This window comes from Cordyceps militaris (assembly GCF_000225605.1).
Source record: "Cordyceps militaris CM01 unplaced genomic scaffold CCM_S00005, whole genome shotgun sequence".
Lineage (NCBI taxonomy): Eukaryota > Fungi > Ascomycota > Sordariomycetes > Hypocreales > Cordycipitaceae > Cordyceps > Cordyceps militaris.
In genome coordinates this window covers 292,420-308,432 of record NW_006271973.1, presented here as the reverse complement: position 1 = coordinate 308,432, position 16,013 = coordinate 292,420, and the positions used below count along the sequence as shown (strand labels likewise).

The following is a 16,013-nucleotide window of genomic DNA, read 5'->3' as shown; positions in this document are numbered from 1 at the left end:
CGTCCTCCGCCACCCGGATGAGGGCCATGTCGTGGGCTTTCTCCGCGATTGGGTGCCCGGCGCCAGTCTCGGGTCGTATGATGTGGCGGAGCTCCCTGTCGAGGTGCGCGCCGCGTGGGACGGCAAGGTCGCCGGCACGCTGGCGGAGCTGCACCGGCTCGGCATCTACTGGGGCGCGGCCGAGAGCGAGAGCGTCATCATCGATCCGCATGGGGAGCCGTGGGTGGTGGATTTTGGCGCAAAGGTCAATCTGGGACTGAAGCGGGAGGAGGAGGACCGCGAGGAGGGCGATTGGCTGGACTATGATTCCGTCTATCGCTTTCTGGAGACGGGCGAGGAGCTGGTGCCGTGTGTGCCGGATGCGGACGAGTCGAGTTCTGATGACGGCTCGGTGCGAGGAGATGGAGGGACAGATTGGTACGAATGCTGAACGGGAGGATGGCATGGGACGAGGGAGATGAACCTACTTGCTTGGTGAACGACGGAATAATTCATAGATATTATAGATTGGTTTTAGATTGCTTACCCAAACTTGCTTGGCGAAGGACGGAATACTTGATGGATATTATAGATGTAATTTAGATTGCTTACCCAAACCATAGAATCACTTGCTCCAAATACACAACCCAAAAGAAGAAAAAACATGGCCGTTAATATACCCAAAATGCGCCCCTCTATGCTCTATACCAAGACCTGATCTCCGATTTGATTATCCGTACCCCTACACAGAAACAGGTTGATTTTCGCGCGAGGGATCAAGAATATCACATTCATCAAAATGATATCGTCTCTTGATCTCGTACAATGTGTTGCCGGTAGGGTAGTCACTCACCATGCTGTCGTGGTCGCAGCAAGGGGAGTGCCTGATGGGAAGCAGCCACTCCCACGGGGTGCTGCCCATGACGGACACCCAGTTGCGGCGGAAACCCAGATCCCACGGATTCTCGCGCGCCTCAACGCACAAAATGGCAAATTTGCGCCGCGCCCGCACGTCGCGGCTGGCGACGGCCGGCTGGCCGCCACCAGCCACGGGCCGCCCGACGACAGGGGTGGCACCAGGATCGCCAATGTCCGCGCCCGCAGGCGGCGTCGGCGGTGGTGCGGCGACAAGGCTGGTCCGCGGCGGCAGCGGCTCCAGCGGGTACAAGACGGTGGGATAGTACCTAGAGGTGGGCGCGTCAAGCGGCACGCGAACGGCGAGGTACGAATTGCGGGAGCGGGAAAACATGTCAATATTGGTCATGTTGGTGAGGATGTACCGCAGCGAGGTCAATGCCATGCCGCCGCTGAAGAGCACAAAAAAGGCCGAGAGCACCAGGCCTGCGACGACCCAGCCATCAGGAGACGGACGCTCGGTCGACTGCTGACTGACCGTATATCCCGTTATGGCGAGTACGAGTGAGCAGTACAGGGAGCAGTAGAATGTAAATTGGGAGAAAAAGTTGAATGCTTGGCTCCGGCGTCAGTAGGTACGGCACATTGCTCATCTCTTTGTCCGGTGTCCCAACTCACAGGTTTCCGACACCATGCCTCCTACCCAAGGACATAGGTGGTCCATTTTTCGCACACAGCGTCCGAGCTCGCTCGAATGATGGGCGCGGTCGGGCTTCCATTGACAACAGCCAGAGCACCACTTGGGACGGCCGTCGGGCTCGCACGCAAATACGTCTTTGCTATAAAAGGCTTCCAGCCCGGGACTGTCGGAGCTCATGTCCATCGGTGCCCACGTCTGTGCTTCGATATCAGGTTCGTCTTTGCAGTTTCGTCCCCGTCGCCGTCTCGGGGGCGGTGGTGGTTGCTTCTCGTTGGTGTCATCGGTTTGGGCTCTGAGGAGCGGCACTAGGCCTGGGTCGCGGATGACGGTAACAAATGTTCGGAGGTACGCCGATAGCATGATGAAGAAGATGATAAAGTACAAGGCAATCATCCCTGCACCGAAGGCGACGCGACCTTTTTCCTGGATGTAGTATTGCACTGCAGCGCGCCGGTCAGTACATAAACATAGCTTTGCGGTCCCATGGGCTCCAGAGGCCACGCACCACATATGTGGCCGACAAATATGTATGTCGCGACGACAAAGACGCAGAGGATGAATATTGGAATCAGGCGAATGGCCAGGCGAGTCGACAATCTGTTGCTGGCGGGGGGAGTCATGACGGCGGCATGTGCATGTGTCGGGGCCGTCGGCGGCGAGTTGGAAGCGAGAGGTTCGAAAGCGAGATGTAGTCGAGGTCAAAGGGGTCTATGGCGATGAGAGGTCATGAAGACGACTGGGCACGATGCGCTGTGCCTGCCATACGGTGTTGATGATGTTACAAGGGGGTTTGATGTTTTGATGTTTTGATGGATCGAGGCGGCTGTGCACTGACGACTAGTTAATAAGTGCAGCGGAAATACGTCAGCGACCCGGATTGCCGAGATGAGGTACCTTAGTGCGGGGGCCGATGCCCTGGCTTCTGTTTAACCGATCGATAATAATAGTTACAACACTTGCAAAACCCTAGAAAATATGTCTTGGGGGAAGATGGAATTAGCTTTAAATAGGGACTTACTCAGCTGATGCTGTGGCACTGGAATTCCTGTACGACCGTTCTGCCATGTGGAAGTTGTTCCTCTGCACAGTTCCAGCTGTAGATAGTGTAATTAGGTCATACAATTGATTCTCTGTTGCGTGGGGTATAACTCGCATATTCTATGAAATATTTGTACACATGCAAACGATTTATGCAGCTTCAGCGTTTGCATTGCTGTTGGGGCAAGTACCCTAGTCGCTCTGTTGCACTTGCTGCTTCTGCTCGCCCACTACTCTGGAATGCAGGAACCAAGTTGGGCTTGATATGGATAATCGACATCGACTCTTAATTTGAACTTGTTACTACTGCTCCAACACACTATCCACGAGACGACTCGACCCCGCTCCCAATCAGTGAGATGCAGCCACCGACCGCTTCAGATCTCGGGCTTGCATCTTGATACGTCCTACGATAGTTAGTAAACCGATGCAGATGTCAACCTCGGTCCTCACGCCATGCTCCATTTTGAACACAGATTTCCTTCTTCTTCTTTAGAGTCTCGACGATGGGATCCCGCTCCCCTCTTTCTTTGTCCAGCCCTACGCCCCTCCCCACAACGCATAACGCCAAACACCGATGCGCAAACAACCCATGGCAAGAAACCTAGGTCTTGTACGAACCAGAATCGAGCGCCCAGTGACCACTTTGGACTAGAATTTGAGCCAAGCGATTGGGTCAGGACCCAGAAGCAATATCAGTCGGGCATCCGTCCGAGTCCTCGCAGTCACGGGTTCTTCATGAAAACTGCTGATGGCTTGGTACTGTGATTTGCTTCTTTGTCTCACAAAGTCAGCCGGCAGGTAGACGGGGCGGGCCGGGCAACTTTGTTGACGCATCTACAAGTCCATGGGCGGGAACTGACATTATAACACGCCATGGCCAGCGACCAACATTACCTCGTGGGTCACACAATCGACTCTCCATTCCATCATGTGCCAAGGAAATATAGAAACAGCGAGAGAGACAGACACAGCCACTCCGTACTTCCTCGGACTCGCCGCGACAAGAGCGCAAGCCAATCTCGGCCTTGATCATCCTTGTCTCTCTCTTGTTCGTGTTACCTTCACGTTCGGCGAGTCCAGCCAGACAGACAGCGCAGACGGTGACTTGTCAAAAGACGCCTCAAACAAGGCGTCGTTTCTTCACACTACACAGCGAGAAGAGTTACTCTGCCCGGCTTGTACGACCAACAATGTCTCCATTACATCGTCTATTATCTGGCCGTTTCTCGTAATTGGAGCACAGGGTCAAGGCCGTATAGCGAAAACGACAGATCAGAACTCGTCTCCCGACCTTGGTGCCTGTCGTCTCTTCTCACCGCCACCCTGGTCGTCACCTTTCCTCGTGCGTATGCAAGTTGAAAAAAACGAACAGACAGACAGACAGGGCTCGGCCACCTGGTAACCTGGCCCAACCCCCCCCTGCCCTTGCTCGGCAACCAATTCCGCGAAGCCTGAGCGGAATTGATGCAGCCACCGTTGTCCCCGCGCCATGCTGATGCACCTCGCTCTTTTGGGAAGTCCTATTCAGCCTGTCCTTGACTACCTATCCCGACTTGCTATATCTACCTGTATTATTCCCTCCCTCTTGTCGCCGCTACCGCTCTCTTATCTCTGCTCTCTTCACTTCAACGTCAGTTCACTTGAACGTCAGTTCACCTCTGAGTCTCTCTTTAACCTTCCAGAGCTCTGCAATCCTCTTGTTCCTCTCTTCATCCTCTGGTCCTCATCGTCCACTACATGCTTTGTTCTACCCGCTTCATATCTTCGTCTGCGCAATATGCCTCCTCACTCTCCCGATAACCCCTTTCATGAGCTCTTACCCTTTAGTCCACCCACTCCCGCTTCTGCTTCCGAAAACGCGAGCCAGGCGGAGGACAGGCCTCTGCCACCAGGCGCCATAGTCCGCTACTTCTGGACCTGCCACGAGTGCGGATGTGGCACCTTTCGCTGCAACGACGCCTCGGTAGCCCTGTGCATCCAGTGCAAGCATCAGGTCTGTGACGGCTGCACCACTTTCTTCGGCGCCCGCCTCCTGCACTGCGTGGAAGCAGAAGATGTCCCCGACCACGCCCCCAACCCTGGTGTAAGTCATCTATCCACTCCCACACAGTCCCCCGGATGATGGGCTTCTGACGTCAACAAATCAGTGCGCCTGTGATCGACCTTCCAAGAACAGCCGCTGCCGCAGCCACTACCCCATTCGTCGATGCCCTGCCGCCTCGGGTGTGCGCCGGCTGCGGTATGCTCCCTATGGTCTCCCGACGCTCGTCCAGCACTGCGTTGTGACATTCAGACCAGATCGCGATGGGCGCCCCGCGCTGGGCACGTTTTTCTTTTCGCGACCGCGCTTCGAAAGCGCCCGATCATCGGCAAGAGCGCGTGATGCCGACGACTCGCTCGACTGCATTGCCCGCTCCATGGCCGCAGCACGCGCGACCCCGGCCACCATCCCGCCCATCTACGACATGCTGCTGCAGCCGAGGCTTGGCGAGCCCGCTCTGGCTCGGCACGGCATCCCGGTCTGCACCATGGCGCTGGCTCGCTTCTTTGCCGCGGGGGCAGCCAGCGTCGCGCGGGCGCTGGGCGTCGCGCACCACCCCGTCGTCTGCGTCCATGTTGACCCCATGCTGGCATTTGTCGCCTACTACATCTGCGCCAGTTTTTATATCGTCTTTGGAGCGTGGAAGGGGAGAATCGCGCGCCAGCCGCCTCGGGCGGCGCCGGAGTGAAGCAGAATCGTATGGTCCTACCCACCCGCTTGTCGGCCTTTTTGACAATATTCTCAGCAAGATGACAAGTCCAGGATACGGCACAAATTCTGGCCTTGTTTACAAGCGAGGATGCTCAGAGCGTTTTGCTTGTTGATGGTCATGAATTTGTGCTTTGCAGATTTTATGCAATGGCTTATGAAACCTCGAGCGTACGACACAAATTTGGCTTGTTTTTCCCGGTCAAAATGTTTGGAGCATTTTGGATCGGTTGACATGTGCACAATTGTGGCTTTCTTTGTCGAGTTTATGAAGCGGATTATGCAGGCACGGGGTGCATGTGCATAGCTTACTGATGTTGGCTTGACCAGAGATTTGGAGATTTGAGTTCAAAGACATTTCGTTGCGCACCTTGCATTGTAGTTGTTTTCTGTCATGTTGCCGTGTGACCTATCACCAGGGACAAGGCTGACACCAGCACGGTTGGGTCTTTTGAGTCGCAGGTGTCACCTCGATGGGCAAAGAGAAGTCATCTGCCTCACTTTGTGTAACCTTCCTTTTTGGTGCCCAACAGTCTGGTAGTTTGAACTTTACTGCGCCCGTTCCCTCGTTCTCGCCGGCCATCTCGGCGTCATTCCTGTATCATTAGTTGAATGTCTCGCCCTTTTCACCGAAAAGCAAAGAAATAGAAAGAATAAAACCCGCCACAAAGAAGAGAGAATGAAGGCAAGGTACGACAACCCTGACCCGAGGGGATGGACGGGCCGAGGTCTCGCGCGCGCCCGCGCATGGGCAAGACATGTGCCCGGCATTGTCTGGGACGGGGGGATGCAGCATCCCAACTTTGCCGCCTCGCCAATCAACAACCAAGAACCTGCGGATACGAAGCGAACACAGTCTGACCTTGTTCAGCGGGAGATGGAAAAGAAAAAAAGAAGGTTACGCGTTCTCTTGTCACGTCGCACAGCTTGCGCCGCCCATCGGTTGCCAAGATTCTGCGGCCAACAGAGGGGCATTCTTTTCAACGTGGCTTAAGTTATCATTTATTAGTCGTCCCCGGCGCTCTCTTCCCCGTGTTTGCATTGCAGGTGGACATGCTCTGCATCGATCCCTCCTTCTCCCCTGGTTACCGCTTTGTCGACTTGTTGCATGAAAAAAAGGCCTTACAGGATCATTTATTATTAGTGAGCGACGGCGGGTCATGCACCTCTGCGTTGTCTCACAACTGCGTGTTGTGGCAGGCTGGCAGGCTGGGCAGCAAAAGGAACGGTAGAGTCTACCAGTACGAGTTACTAGTTACGAATTACGGAGTACAAATTACATATTGTAACTAGTTGCGGCATCTACTTTCCGGTTCCCCGGATGACAATATGTAATCGTCCAATCCCTGCTCGACAATCGCAAATCTCCCCTCATTGTACAGCTCTGATAAGCTCTGGTCGAGATACAAACCAAAAAGACGCAACAAACGGGGGAAAGCAGGTGGCAAAGCGGGAAATGCCGCAGGTATTTTTGGGGGCCGTTTCCATGCACGCTCTCCGCTGCATGCATCATGATACAAAGTCGTGTACCGCGGTCTAGGCTCTCCTCTCCTCCTCACCAGCAAAGCACTCCAACGCACCACATCCCGCCTTGCTTGCGACAAAAAGCAGCATAGATCCGGAACAAGCATGCACTCACGCGCTCTCACACACACACACATACCTACACATGCATCGTAAAAGCAACGTGGTTGAAATTGCACAGGATAATGAGAGACATGGCTCGGTGAAGATAAGTCGCGAGCGCTACATAAAGTGGCCAATGTCTCCCCCCGGCGCGCCCCCCCTCCTTGTAAAATAGTTATGCAGGTGTGTTGAAAGTATCGCAGATTCATATTTCTCCAAAAACTCCCCGTTTCCCCCTCATCCATAAAAGCAAAGACAAAGCAAAAAAAATGATGTGATAAAGATGCCACGGCCAAATCATGGACACAAAAGGACGAAAAATGAATTCATCCCAAACTTTCCTTGCAGAAAAAGCAGGACCAAACAAGCGACAAAGAAATCAAGTCGAACCTCATTCCCCTCCTTTCTTGCCTCTTTCCTCTTTCCCCCGTCCCTTGCCTCTCGTCGCGTATATTGGAGAGCAAATGCCGTAATTGAATGCTCCGGATCTCTTGTACATGTGAATAATTACCTACATAGTCTGCGCCGCAGACATTTCTTGAATATTTCTTTTGGTGTATTTTCTTTGATGTATTTCTTTTGGTCCAACCGCAGCCAGATGAACCCTCCTTCACACAAAGTCTCGTGCCTAGCAGCCACATTCAATCGTCGACAAGCTTAATTGTCGGCTTGGCGATTTGTTTGGGCTTGCCGCTGAGTCGACGTTGGGCCGTCTTTGGCGTCACTTTTCCCTTTGGCGTCGTTTTGCTCTGCGGAGTACCGCCCACGTTGGATGCTCGGCTCTTGGCCGAGCCTTTTGGCGTACTCTTCGAGGCACCGCCAGGCGAACTCTTGGTTGATGCCTTGCCGGAAGATGCCTTCTTGGGTGTTGTCTTTTTGCCGGCGCGCACATTCTCCTCACTGGTGCCGACCATGGTCAGGCTGGAGGAGCGCGAGGACACCTGCTTCGTGCTCGGCTTGTCCGCGCCGGGCCGAATCTTAATCAACTTATTTACCGTCGCCTTCTTTAGCAGGTTGCCCGTGCTGGCCCGCCGCTTCACGGGCGTCGATTTGGCCGAGTTCTTCTTGGCCAGCGACATGTTGGAGACGCTCTTCTTAATGGCCGTCGCAGCACCCTTGGCTGCCTTCAGGCTCGCGCTCGAGAGCGAGCGCTTGACGCCCGTGGCTGACTGAATCTTGCGTTTCTTGCTCTTGTCGTTGCTCGACACTTCCTCCCCGAGCATCTCCTTGAGCTTGCGCTTTCCAGCCTTGATCGTGCCCTTGACGGCATTTTTCAGATCAGTCTTTGGGGGCTTCACTTCACGTGGGCGAGGTCCGAGAAACCCGCGGCAGTTGTCGGCACCGCAAAGACACCTTTGAACATTCTTGGCGGAGAATGGGTCAAAGTTGTAGTCATACGTGAGCTCATCTCCCGTCATGATGGGGCTGTCACCCGCAAACAAGGCCATTCTCGGCTGACCCGAGACGATCCATTTGATCATGCGGCAGTTGGGATTGCAGCTGTGGTTGACAAATCTGGCTATGCTACCAGTGGTGGCGTCGATAATCATGTTTTGGTCAAAACTCATCAAATAGTAGCACTAGAGATCCTGTTAGTAACACTTCCACGACATGCTCCACGTGAGACTGGCTTACCTCGTTGTTCTTGTACTCGTTCTTCATGCGACGGTCGCATTCGTCCTCCGTGATGATTTCACCAGCATATTCCATGATGATTTGATGAGGGCGGAAGCAGCGGTTGCTCCTCACGCCGTAGCCACGGTCAGACGTTTTGATGACTTCGACACCGACACGGTACTTTCCACCCTTGGCACGTCGGGCAGTGAGTGTGGCAAATGCTCTGTTGGTGCATGTTGCTTTTCCTGCGTTGCAGTTGATATCGTTACATTCGTAAAGCATGATTCGGTTCTGGCAGTTGTCGCCACAGCCGTCTTCGGGCGTGCACACGCACTTGGAGTAGTCTTGGTAGTGTGGTGACTTGCGCCAGTAATCTTTGGAGTCGCCAATGAAGCGATCTATGCAATGTTAGCAAAACAGTGTGCTGCAGGTCGTGGGAGAGGCATCGCACTCTTGGTCATCTTTTTCCATTCGTCGGGTTTGGGCTGACCGGGTGGCAGCGGGTTGCAGGTCTGGAATGGCAGCTTGAAGTCGCGACCCTGAAGTAACAGGCGTAACCCGGTGTATATAGGCGCTGGCATAACGCGATTGACGCTCTTTGTGAAGTCGAGCTCGGGAAGACTGGCAAGCTTCTTCTTCTCGGCCAGCGTCAGACAAAAGTCAGCCTTTGTAGGCGCATCTTGACCCGCGTACAGGCCCTTGGCCAGAAACTTCTTGGGTCCGCGAGGCTTAATTTCGGTAACGGGTTCCTCGACCTTTTCCTCCTCGGGTGCGGCCTCCTTGGCCTTCTTTTTGGGTGGTGTAGGCGGCGGCGCATTTGGATCAACAAACTTGCCATTGGCCCAAATGGTGTGACGCACAGGGTGGTCGTCAATGTGAGAAAACTCATTCGTGTCGCGTAAGCGCAAAAGCTCGCGCGATACTCGGCTCATGGAGCCAGCGAAGGCCTTGGTTCCGCGCTTGCCAATTTTGGATAGATGAGAGCCAAGAGATGATACAGCGGCGCCAACGCTTGCACCAGGGCGTGAGCTGAGACGGCGCGGGCGAGTAGACTCTTGGGCAAGGCGACGGCTAGCACGCGGGGAGTTGAGGTCGGAGGGCGTCCAGCCGAGATCGAGCGCCTCAATTGCATCCTTGCCACTGCGAGACTTTGCTCTGGTCGAGATTGAGCTGCGAGTCGACACGCCATCATTGATAAGAGTATCACCAGAGATTGTGCGACGTCGGCGATCGGCGACATCATCGCCATTGGCGCGTCGCTTTCCGTGGCCGGCGGTGCCGCTCAGCTTGGAAAGGTTGTAAACAGGCGCAGAAGTACAGTTGCGGCGTGTCCGCTGGGGCGAGAGCTGAGCAGGCTCGGCGACGGGCTCAGCGACAAGTGAGGTGATGGACGCGGTTCCAGACACAGTGACGGGGTCGGCGACAGGCTCGATGGCAGTCTCGGGAGTGGGTGTCGGTTCTGTCTTCGGTATAGGTTCGGACACCAGTTCGAAGTCGGGTTGCGAGGCAGTGAGCAGGGGCTCAACAAAGGAGGCGACATCGTGCTTGGAGGTGTCTGAGTGCAGGCTGTCGCTGTCAGCGATGGTGGTGGGTGGCGTGGAGCTCGACGACGCGACATGCGACATTGTGTCGGCGACGCTGCTCGTGACGCTCGACGTAGGTTCAAGAAAGAGCGGCAGCATGGTGGGCAACAGGTTGTGGAAAGGGAGAGGATGGTGTCTGGGATTATAGGCGTTTGTCTAGTATGAATGCGTGGGCGCGCGGTGGACACGGGCGGGCGCGCGACAAGGAGCGTAATAAACGGGCGAAGCACGACAGCGAACCGCGTCGCATAGAGCACGTCGAGTCTCGTAAAGGGGGATGAGACCAGCGGCGTAGAAGCTGGCGTGGAAAGGGGAAATATGAGGATACAGAAAAAGACGAAATGAAACAAGGACCAAGGCTGTACTGCCACGACAATGTGACGGACGGGCTGCGGAAAGAGAAGAAGGAGAGCTGAGTTGGCGTTTGGCGGCGAGGCAAGGCGAGGCGACGGGGCAGACGGAGCAGCCGTGCGGGATGGGATTTGCTGATTGGCGTTGCAGCGCTACTGCCGTCGACTAAAAAGGCAGCAAGCCACAGAGTCCCAAGACAAGGGCGAATAAAAGGGCCCCTAGACGTTCCGTAACAGAACTTTGATTAGCGGGCAAAAAAGGGTTGGTTGCTGGCACGCGCCGTCTGCGATGTCGACTGCTTGGTGGCAAACGAAGAGGTTTTGTCAAGGTGCTTGCTCGGGCAGCAAATGTAGTTGCACGTGCAGTGAGGCTCGCGGGCAGGAAAGGCTCAGGCAGGTCTGACTCGACGGATCTCGAGAGAAACACGAATTGATGCTCTGTCGTGGTGACTCGGCGCGTTGGACGCGTGGGGTGGAGATGGGACGGCAAGTATGTCGATGCCGGAAACTCGACAGTCAACGCACCAACAAGTCAAGGAGGGGAGAAAAAGAAGGAGACAAGCAAGGGGATGTCGTCTCCGGGTTCAATATTCGATTTATTTGATGGCTTGTACGCTGCACACGTGGTGCCGGGATGGACGTCTTGACGAGCCCACACGATGTTGACTGGTTCAAGAAAGTGCAACAAGTGTAGGAGAAGAAGTGAGAGAAGGCCAGCACACACATACATGCACATGAGCGCCAGAAAAAGGGAGCGGGCCGGCTTATTTACCATGTCGGCCCTTGGCGGTCCTTCTTTTTCGTACTACGCCTTTTTTTTTTACCATCCGGATGAAAGCAACACACGAAACAAAGACCTGGCCTTGATCCAGACCTGGTCTCCCGTAAGAGCCATGCCACAGCTCAGGCCGCGTCTCGCAGGGCGTCCCGGGACAACCTTTTTTTCGTCTCGTCCTGGCTGTTGTAATTTGTCCGCCAAGTTTGTCTCCAGAAACCACCTTGTCATATCCTTTTGACTTGCATCGCAGATGATCCTAGTCGCCTTGCCTAATTCGGCACTTCAACTACCGTCATATATCAACACTACCATATCCGCCACCATGGCATACATTTTGCTGGACTCTACCATGTCGATGCTGTTTCAATTCGCTGCACGTATTTTTTTTCTTCTCCAATCTTACTACCTCCTGAATGTAGCGCCGGCACGATGCTCTCACCCTCCATCCCCACATGTCCTCCTCGACCTGCCATCTTGCCTTGTAACTCAAACCCTGTGCGCCACCCGTGCCCTTGACGATGCCGATTTCGAGTCTGCGGCGATGCACGAAACTTGGAGACTTTGCCTGGCCCTCAAAAATTGCCGCGAGGGCCCTCTGGCGCTGTGTCTTTGCTAGTTCAGGTGCTGACACAGCTCCGTCCCACGACGAGCACCATCGTCCGCAACACTCGCTCAAAAATCCATCTCTAGGAGGGAATAAAACAGGACAAGTCGGTGTGAAGCTTGTTTCGCAGCTTTCAAAGCCACCTCTGCGTGGCTACGCCGTTATCCGGCAAACCGCCCTTGCCGCATGTATTTCTCGGTTGTGATGACTCGCGCCCGGTCTCCCAGCTAAATGTACTCCGCTCGAGACAGCGCCGAGTAACTCGGTGCCTGCACCAGGGGAGGTGATGGGACGGTATCACGGATCAAATCACATTACTACCGGCGGCATCATCACTCTGTGGTACTGCCGGGGCCTCCATGCAGCTCGGGCGGGCAAGCATCATGTTGGACAGTCCAGCGTCACAAAGGCGCTTACAACTAACTACCTGCCTAGGCTTCCAGGCACGGGTAGCCCCGGCTGGAACCAGAACTCGTGTCACCACATTTTCAGAATTCCAAGATAACCCGTGCTCCCGGTATACCGCAGCAATTGAACACTTCAGACGGGGACCTGTGGTATTTTGAGGCGATTCCCCAGATCGACCGACAAGTCGAGCATGTATTTACACGCTCATCAGGTAGGCTGCAGCGAAACTTCGCTTCGTTTTAACTAATCTCCGGTATTCTTCAATAGAAAATGACGCGTCTGTCTAGTATGACGAGAAGACAGAATATGCCATGATTCTGTGTGGCGTGCTTGGTTGATGGCGGTACATCGTGCCCATTGCCACTTTCCTCCTCTTGGCCCAGACAGTCCACTCCGTCTCAGGTATCAAAATGTGGCGGTTTGTTCGAGTTCAAAAACGCCTTCTAAATCTTTGAACACACGAAAAAGCCAGCACCTGATTCCCACAGCTGGGATCAACTTCCTCCTCCGAGGCCAGAATTCTCGGCGTGCCCCGGACGAGTCTTGCACACCATCAACCCTAAAGCTAACCACTTGCCATAGTATGCGATGGTATTTGGTATCATGGATTGCTATGCGCGAGCTCCAATTTGGTGGTGACCGCAACCATCTCGTCATCATTACGCCAAACTTGCTCAACCGGTCAATCGGGATAGTACTGCGGCTCTGTTCCGGACTTTGATGGTGCAGCCAACGATTGGGCCTCAACAACAGCATACTTGGCCAGCTCCACAGCACTTCTGTGCATCAACAACGCCACACTTCCAGCCTCGCGTCCATGTTCCAGTTGCTTTCATCTCGCTCCTCGGAAAGAGGCAAGACGCCCGACGCGATATTGCTGCTATGGTCTCCTGGGTCCCACATCTACGGAGAAACTTTGTTGTCAGGCGCGGGTGCTCTCGCCGTAACCGCAGTCGTGAGGCTCAAATGTCATGTGCCGAACTCGTTGAGAAATCTAAAACTCTAGGAAGGCAGAAGGGGCAGTGCCGAAGCCTCTGTCTCTTAACAAGCTGGGCATTTTCTGCAGCTAGCCATTGTTGATGAAAGTGAGGCTGACATTGTCGAGGTGGGCCAATACTAGGACCCTGAGATTGACATTGCCTATGAACCCTCGCCAAAGATGACACGATGCATCAAGAACTAACCCTACTTCGAGGACATATTCGCTCTAGGGTCATCGTTGCGCTGTTTGTCGCAGTCACGGATTCGGTCTCTACGCAAGATCGCGCCTTGGGAGATTGAATAATTGCCATAGTAGAAACAAGCCTGCAGTGACTTCGGTAATCAGAGCTCAAGAGAGAAACCAAACTTACACATGCAGGGATTCATGCACATATATCGCATGATGGCTCTACAACTAGCTTCCCCGAAAAAAAGATCCTATTCATCTACATCCAGCCATGAATCGCTCCACAACATATCCGAATCTTTCTGTTCTGACCGACCGTAGTGGCGTCCGTCGAAAATTTGCAGAGTCTCATTCGAAGACTCGGAACAAACAGAATGAGGACTAAACGCTCTCTCCGCGCCAAGTCTTATAGTTGTAAAGTTGTGAGTTTCCACCCCTCGCAAATTGTAAAGTGAAGAGCCGACACGCGGCCGTTGTGCTCTGGAGGGGGTGGGCTGTAAGTCATCGAATGCGGACCTGCGGACACCCGAGCAAGGATAAGCAAGATACTGTTGAGCTCGCCCGCTCACTAGATCTCTATCATACTCACACGCGCTTGAAAATGAGGCCAATGGGGAAAGGGGACCAACACTTGCGAGTACTGGTGAGGCACAAGTGCTTGGTGCCCCGAGGCTTTGAGTTCCACGTACGGGTACCGTAACTGAACTACGCTGAAACACAGAGCGAATCTTTTTTGACCAGCACTGGCGAGCTGAGGCGAGTCGCGAGTCAAAGTCGGAAACATGGGTATTATTGCTGCTAAATCACACAAGACTGTGCGATATCTCAAAGTAATCTAATCTAGGTATCATTTGTATTTCGCTCATTCCGCGACATTCTCCAGGATAAATCACCATCAAGTTGGTATCAAATCAAATTTAAGCAGCAGTCTTTTCAGCAACAGATTCAGCGACAACCTCGGGGGCAACAACAATCTCGGGGCCAGCAACGACTTCGGGAGCAGCAGCAGCCTCCGGGACAGCCGCAACAATTGGGGCAGCCTCCTCAGCCTTCGTAGCAGCCTCCGTCTTTTCCGCGGCAGCAGGAGAAGGCTCAGCCACGAGTTTGTCCTCGGCCGTCGCCGCAGGGGCCGCAGCGGTGGGAGTAGGCTCCTCCGCCTTGGCCGGCTCGGTCTTGTCGGCGTTCGGCGCGGCGTCGACCAACGCCAGCTGCTGGCCGACCTCCTTGACACTCGGGCCCTTGCCGCCATACTCGCTGGGGAGCGTGGCGGCAACGGCCGGCAGCTCGGCGGCGAGGGAGGTGCCTGAGGTCATGGGGTGGAACTTGCGGAGGGTGGCGGGGGCGAGGAAGAGCTTCATGGCGCCAAACATCCAGCCCATGATGAAAGGGACGTTGACAAAAAACTTGTGGGCGAGGAGCTCGGGGTAGGCCATGGAAAATGTCTGGATGGTCTCCTTGCTGGCGGCTTTGACAGCAGGGTCCATGCGGAAAAAGCTGACATTGAGGTAGTCGTGAGTCTGGATCATCTGGTAGGGGTCCTCGCCGCCGTCGGGGATGAGCTCCTTGACCTCGTTGAGCTTGAGCTTCTGGACGCTGAGCTCCATAAGAGCAGCACGCCACTTGATAAACCTAGCTGGCGTTAGCGATGCGTGCACTAGGGCAACGTGGCGTGTACTAGGACATACTCTTCAACATTGCCAAAAGTGGCCTTGTTATCCTTGACGGCACCGTAAATGTTCCAAGTGGCAACCGTCTCCTTGCCTGCGTCGTCCTTGTGGACCGTCACGTAGCCCAGGTCGGCAAACTTGCTCTTGTCAAAGTGCTGGTCGACGAGTTTGGCGGGCTGCACCTTTTTGCGCCACTCGAGGGCCGACGCGAGCTGCTTCTCGGCGGCGGCGGCGTCATTGTTGTTGGCGCGCAGAAACTTTTGCAAAACGACCTGGCTGGGGATGTTGTCGGACGATCCGTCCAGCTCGACGCCCCACATCTCATCGTATTCGACCTTGGTTGTGATTTCGGCGAGGCGCGCCGTGAGCCTGGCGAGAGGCGTCTTGGGCGCCTCGGCCGTGGTGGTGGTGGTGGCCGCGGGAGGAGCTTCGGCGGACATGGTGAATGGATATCGGATGGGATTTGACGTGGGAAGAGAAAGAAGAATGAGGGATGAAGATGCTCCGAGCAAGTCCGAGTGCGAGGAGAGGAGAGAAAAAGCCAGCCAACAAAACAGACAGGGACCTGGTCAAAGACAGCTATGGTGGAGCCGGGATGTGACTACTCCGTAGGTAGGGATACTGAGTATAATCTGATGAAGAAGGGAGGCGGCTGGCCGAGAAACGCGGCGGTGAAATGTAGAAAGGTCAGACCAGTTTTGTATTCCAGCCGAACAATAGAAGACTGCAGAAATCTAATTCGAGGAAAAGAAATTTTCATTGCAAACAAGGGACGGATCGCAAACGTTTCAGGGTGTGCAACCAATTCAATGTCGACTGGCTGCTGCGAGTGCCACGCACCGTTTCTGGGTACCTGAAGAGAGGTAGTTACATAGGCTACAAACAGAG

At 54.5% G+C, this 16,013-nt stretch overlaps 5 protein-coding genes across 5 annotated transcripts; 2 read left to right on the top strand and 3 right to left on the bottom strand.

The window, feature by feature from the left end:
• Positions 1 to 721: 721 nt before the first annotated feature.
• Positions 722 to 2,154, bottom strand: CCM_06495 (DHHC zinc finger membrane protein; the record flags this gene model as incomplete). Its single annotated transcript, XM_006671636.1, has 3 exons — positions 722 to 1,449; positions 1,513 to 1,974; positions 2,040 to 2,154. The coding sequence occupies 3 exons, from the start codon at positions 2,152 to 2,154 to the stop codon at positions 722 to 724; spliced, it is 1,305 nt and encodes a 434-aa protein (XP_006671699.1).
• A 1,349-nt stretch (positions 2,155 to 3,503) lies between these two features.
• On the top strand, positions 3,504 to 5,304 carry CCM_06494 (uncharacterized protein; the record flags this gene model as incomplete). Its single annotated transcript, XM_006671635.1, has 3 exons — positions 3,504 to 3,921; positions 4,258 to 4,658; positions 4,723 to 5,304. The coding sequence occupies 3 exons, from the start codon at positions 3,504 to 3,506 to the stop codon at positions 5,302 to 5,304; spliced, it is 1,401 nt and encodes a 466-aa protein (XP_006671698.1).
• A 2,287-nt stretch (positions 5,305 to 7,591) lies between these two features.
• CCM_06493 (histone-lysine N-methyltransferase (Ash1), putative) lies at positions 7,592 to 11,230 on the bottom strand (the record flags this gene model as incomplete). The annotated part of the gene is made up of 5 exons (XM_006671634.1): positions 7,592 to 8,530; positions 8,586 to 8,965; positions 9,019 to 10,306; positions 10,391 to 10,666; positions 11,225 to 11,230. The coding sequence occupies 5 exons, from the start codon at positions 11,228 to 11,230 to the stop codon at positions 7,592 to 7,594; spliced, it is 2,889 nt and encodes a 962-aa protein (XP_006671697.1).
• A 566-nt stretch (positions 11,231 to 11,796) lies between these two features.
• Positions 11,797 to 13,410, top strand: CCM_06492 (uncharacterized protein; the record flags this gene model as incomplete). The annotated part of the gene is made up of 8 exons (XM_006671633.1): positions 11,797 to 12,070; positions 12,134 to 12,358; positions 12,427 to 12,482; positions 12,578 to 12,616; positions 12,693 to 12,708; positions 12,779 to 12,971; positions 13,020 to 13,233; positions 13,357 to 13,410. The coding sequence occupies 8 exons, from the start codon at positions 11,797 to 11,799 to the stop codon at positions 13,408 to 13,410; spliced, it is 1,071 nt and encodes a 356-aa protein (XP_006671696.1).
• Positions 13,411 to 14,375: 965 nt separating this feature from the next.
• On the bottom strand, positions 14,376 to 15,565 carry CCM_06491 (CRAL/TRIO domain protein; the record flags this gene model as incomplete). Its single annotated transcript, XM_006671632.1, has 2 exons — positions 14,376 to 15,087; positions 15,144 to 15,565. The coding sequence occupies 2 exons, from the start codon at positions 15,563 to 15,565 to the stop codon at positions 14,376 to 14,378; spliced, it is 1,134 nt and encodes a 377-aa protein (XP_006671695.1).
• Between the last annotated feature and the right edge of the window lie 448 nt (positions 15,566 to 16,013).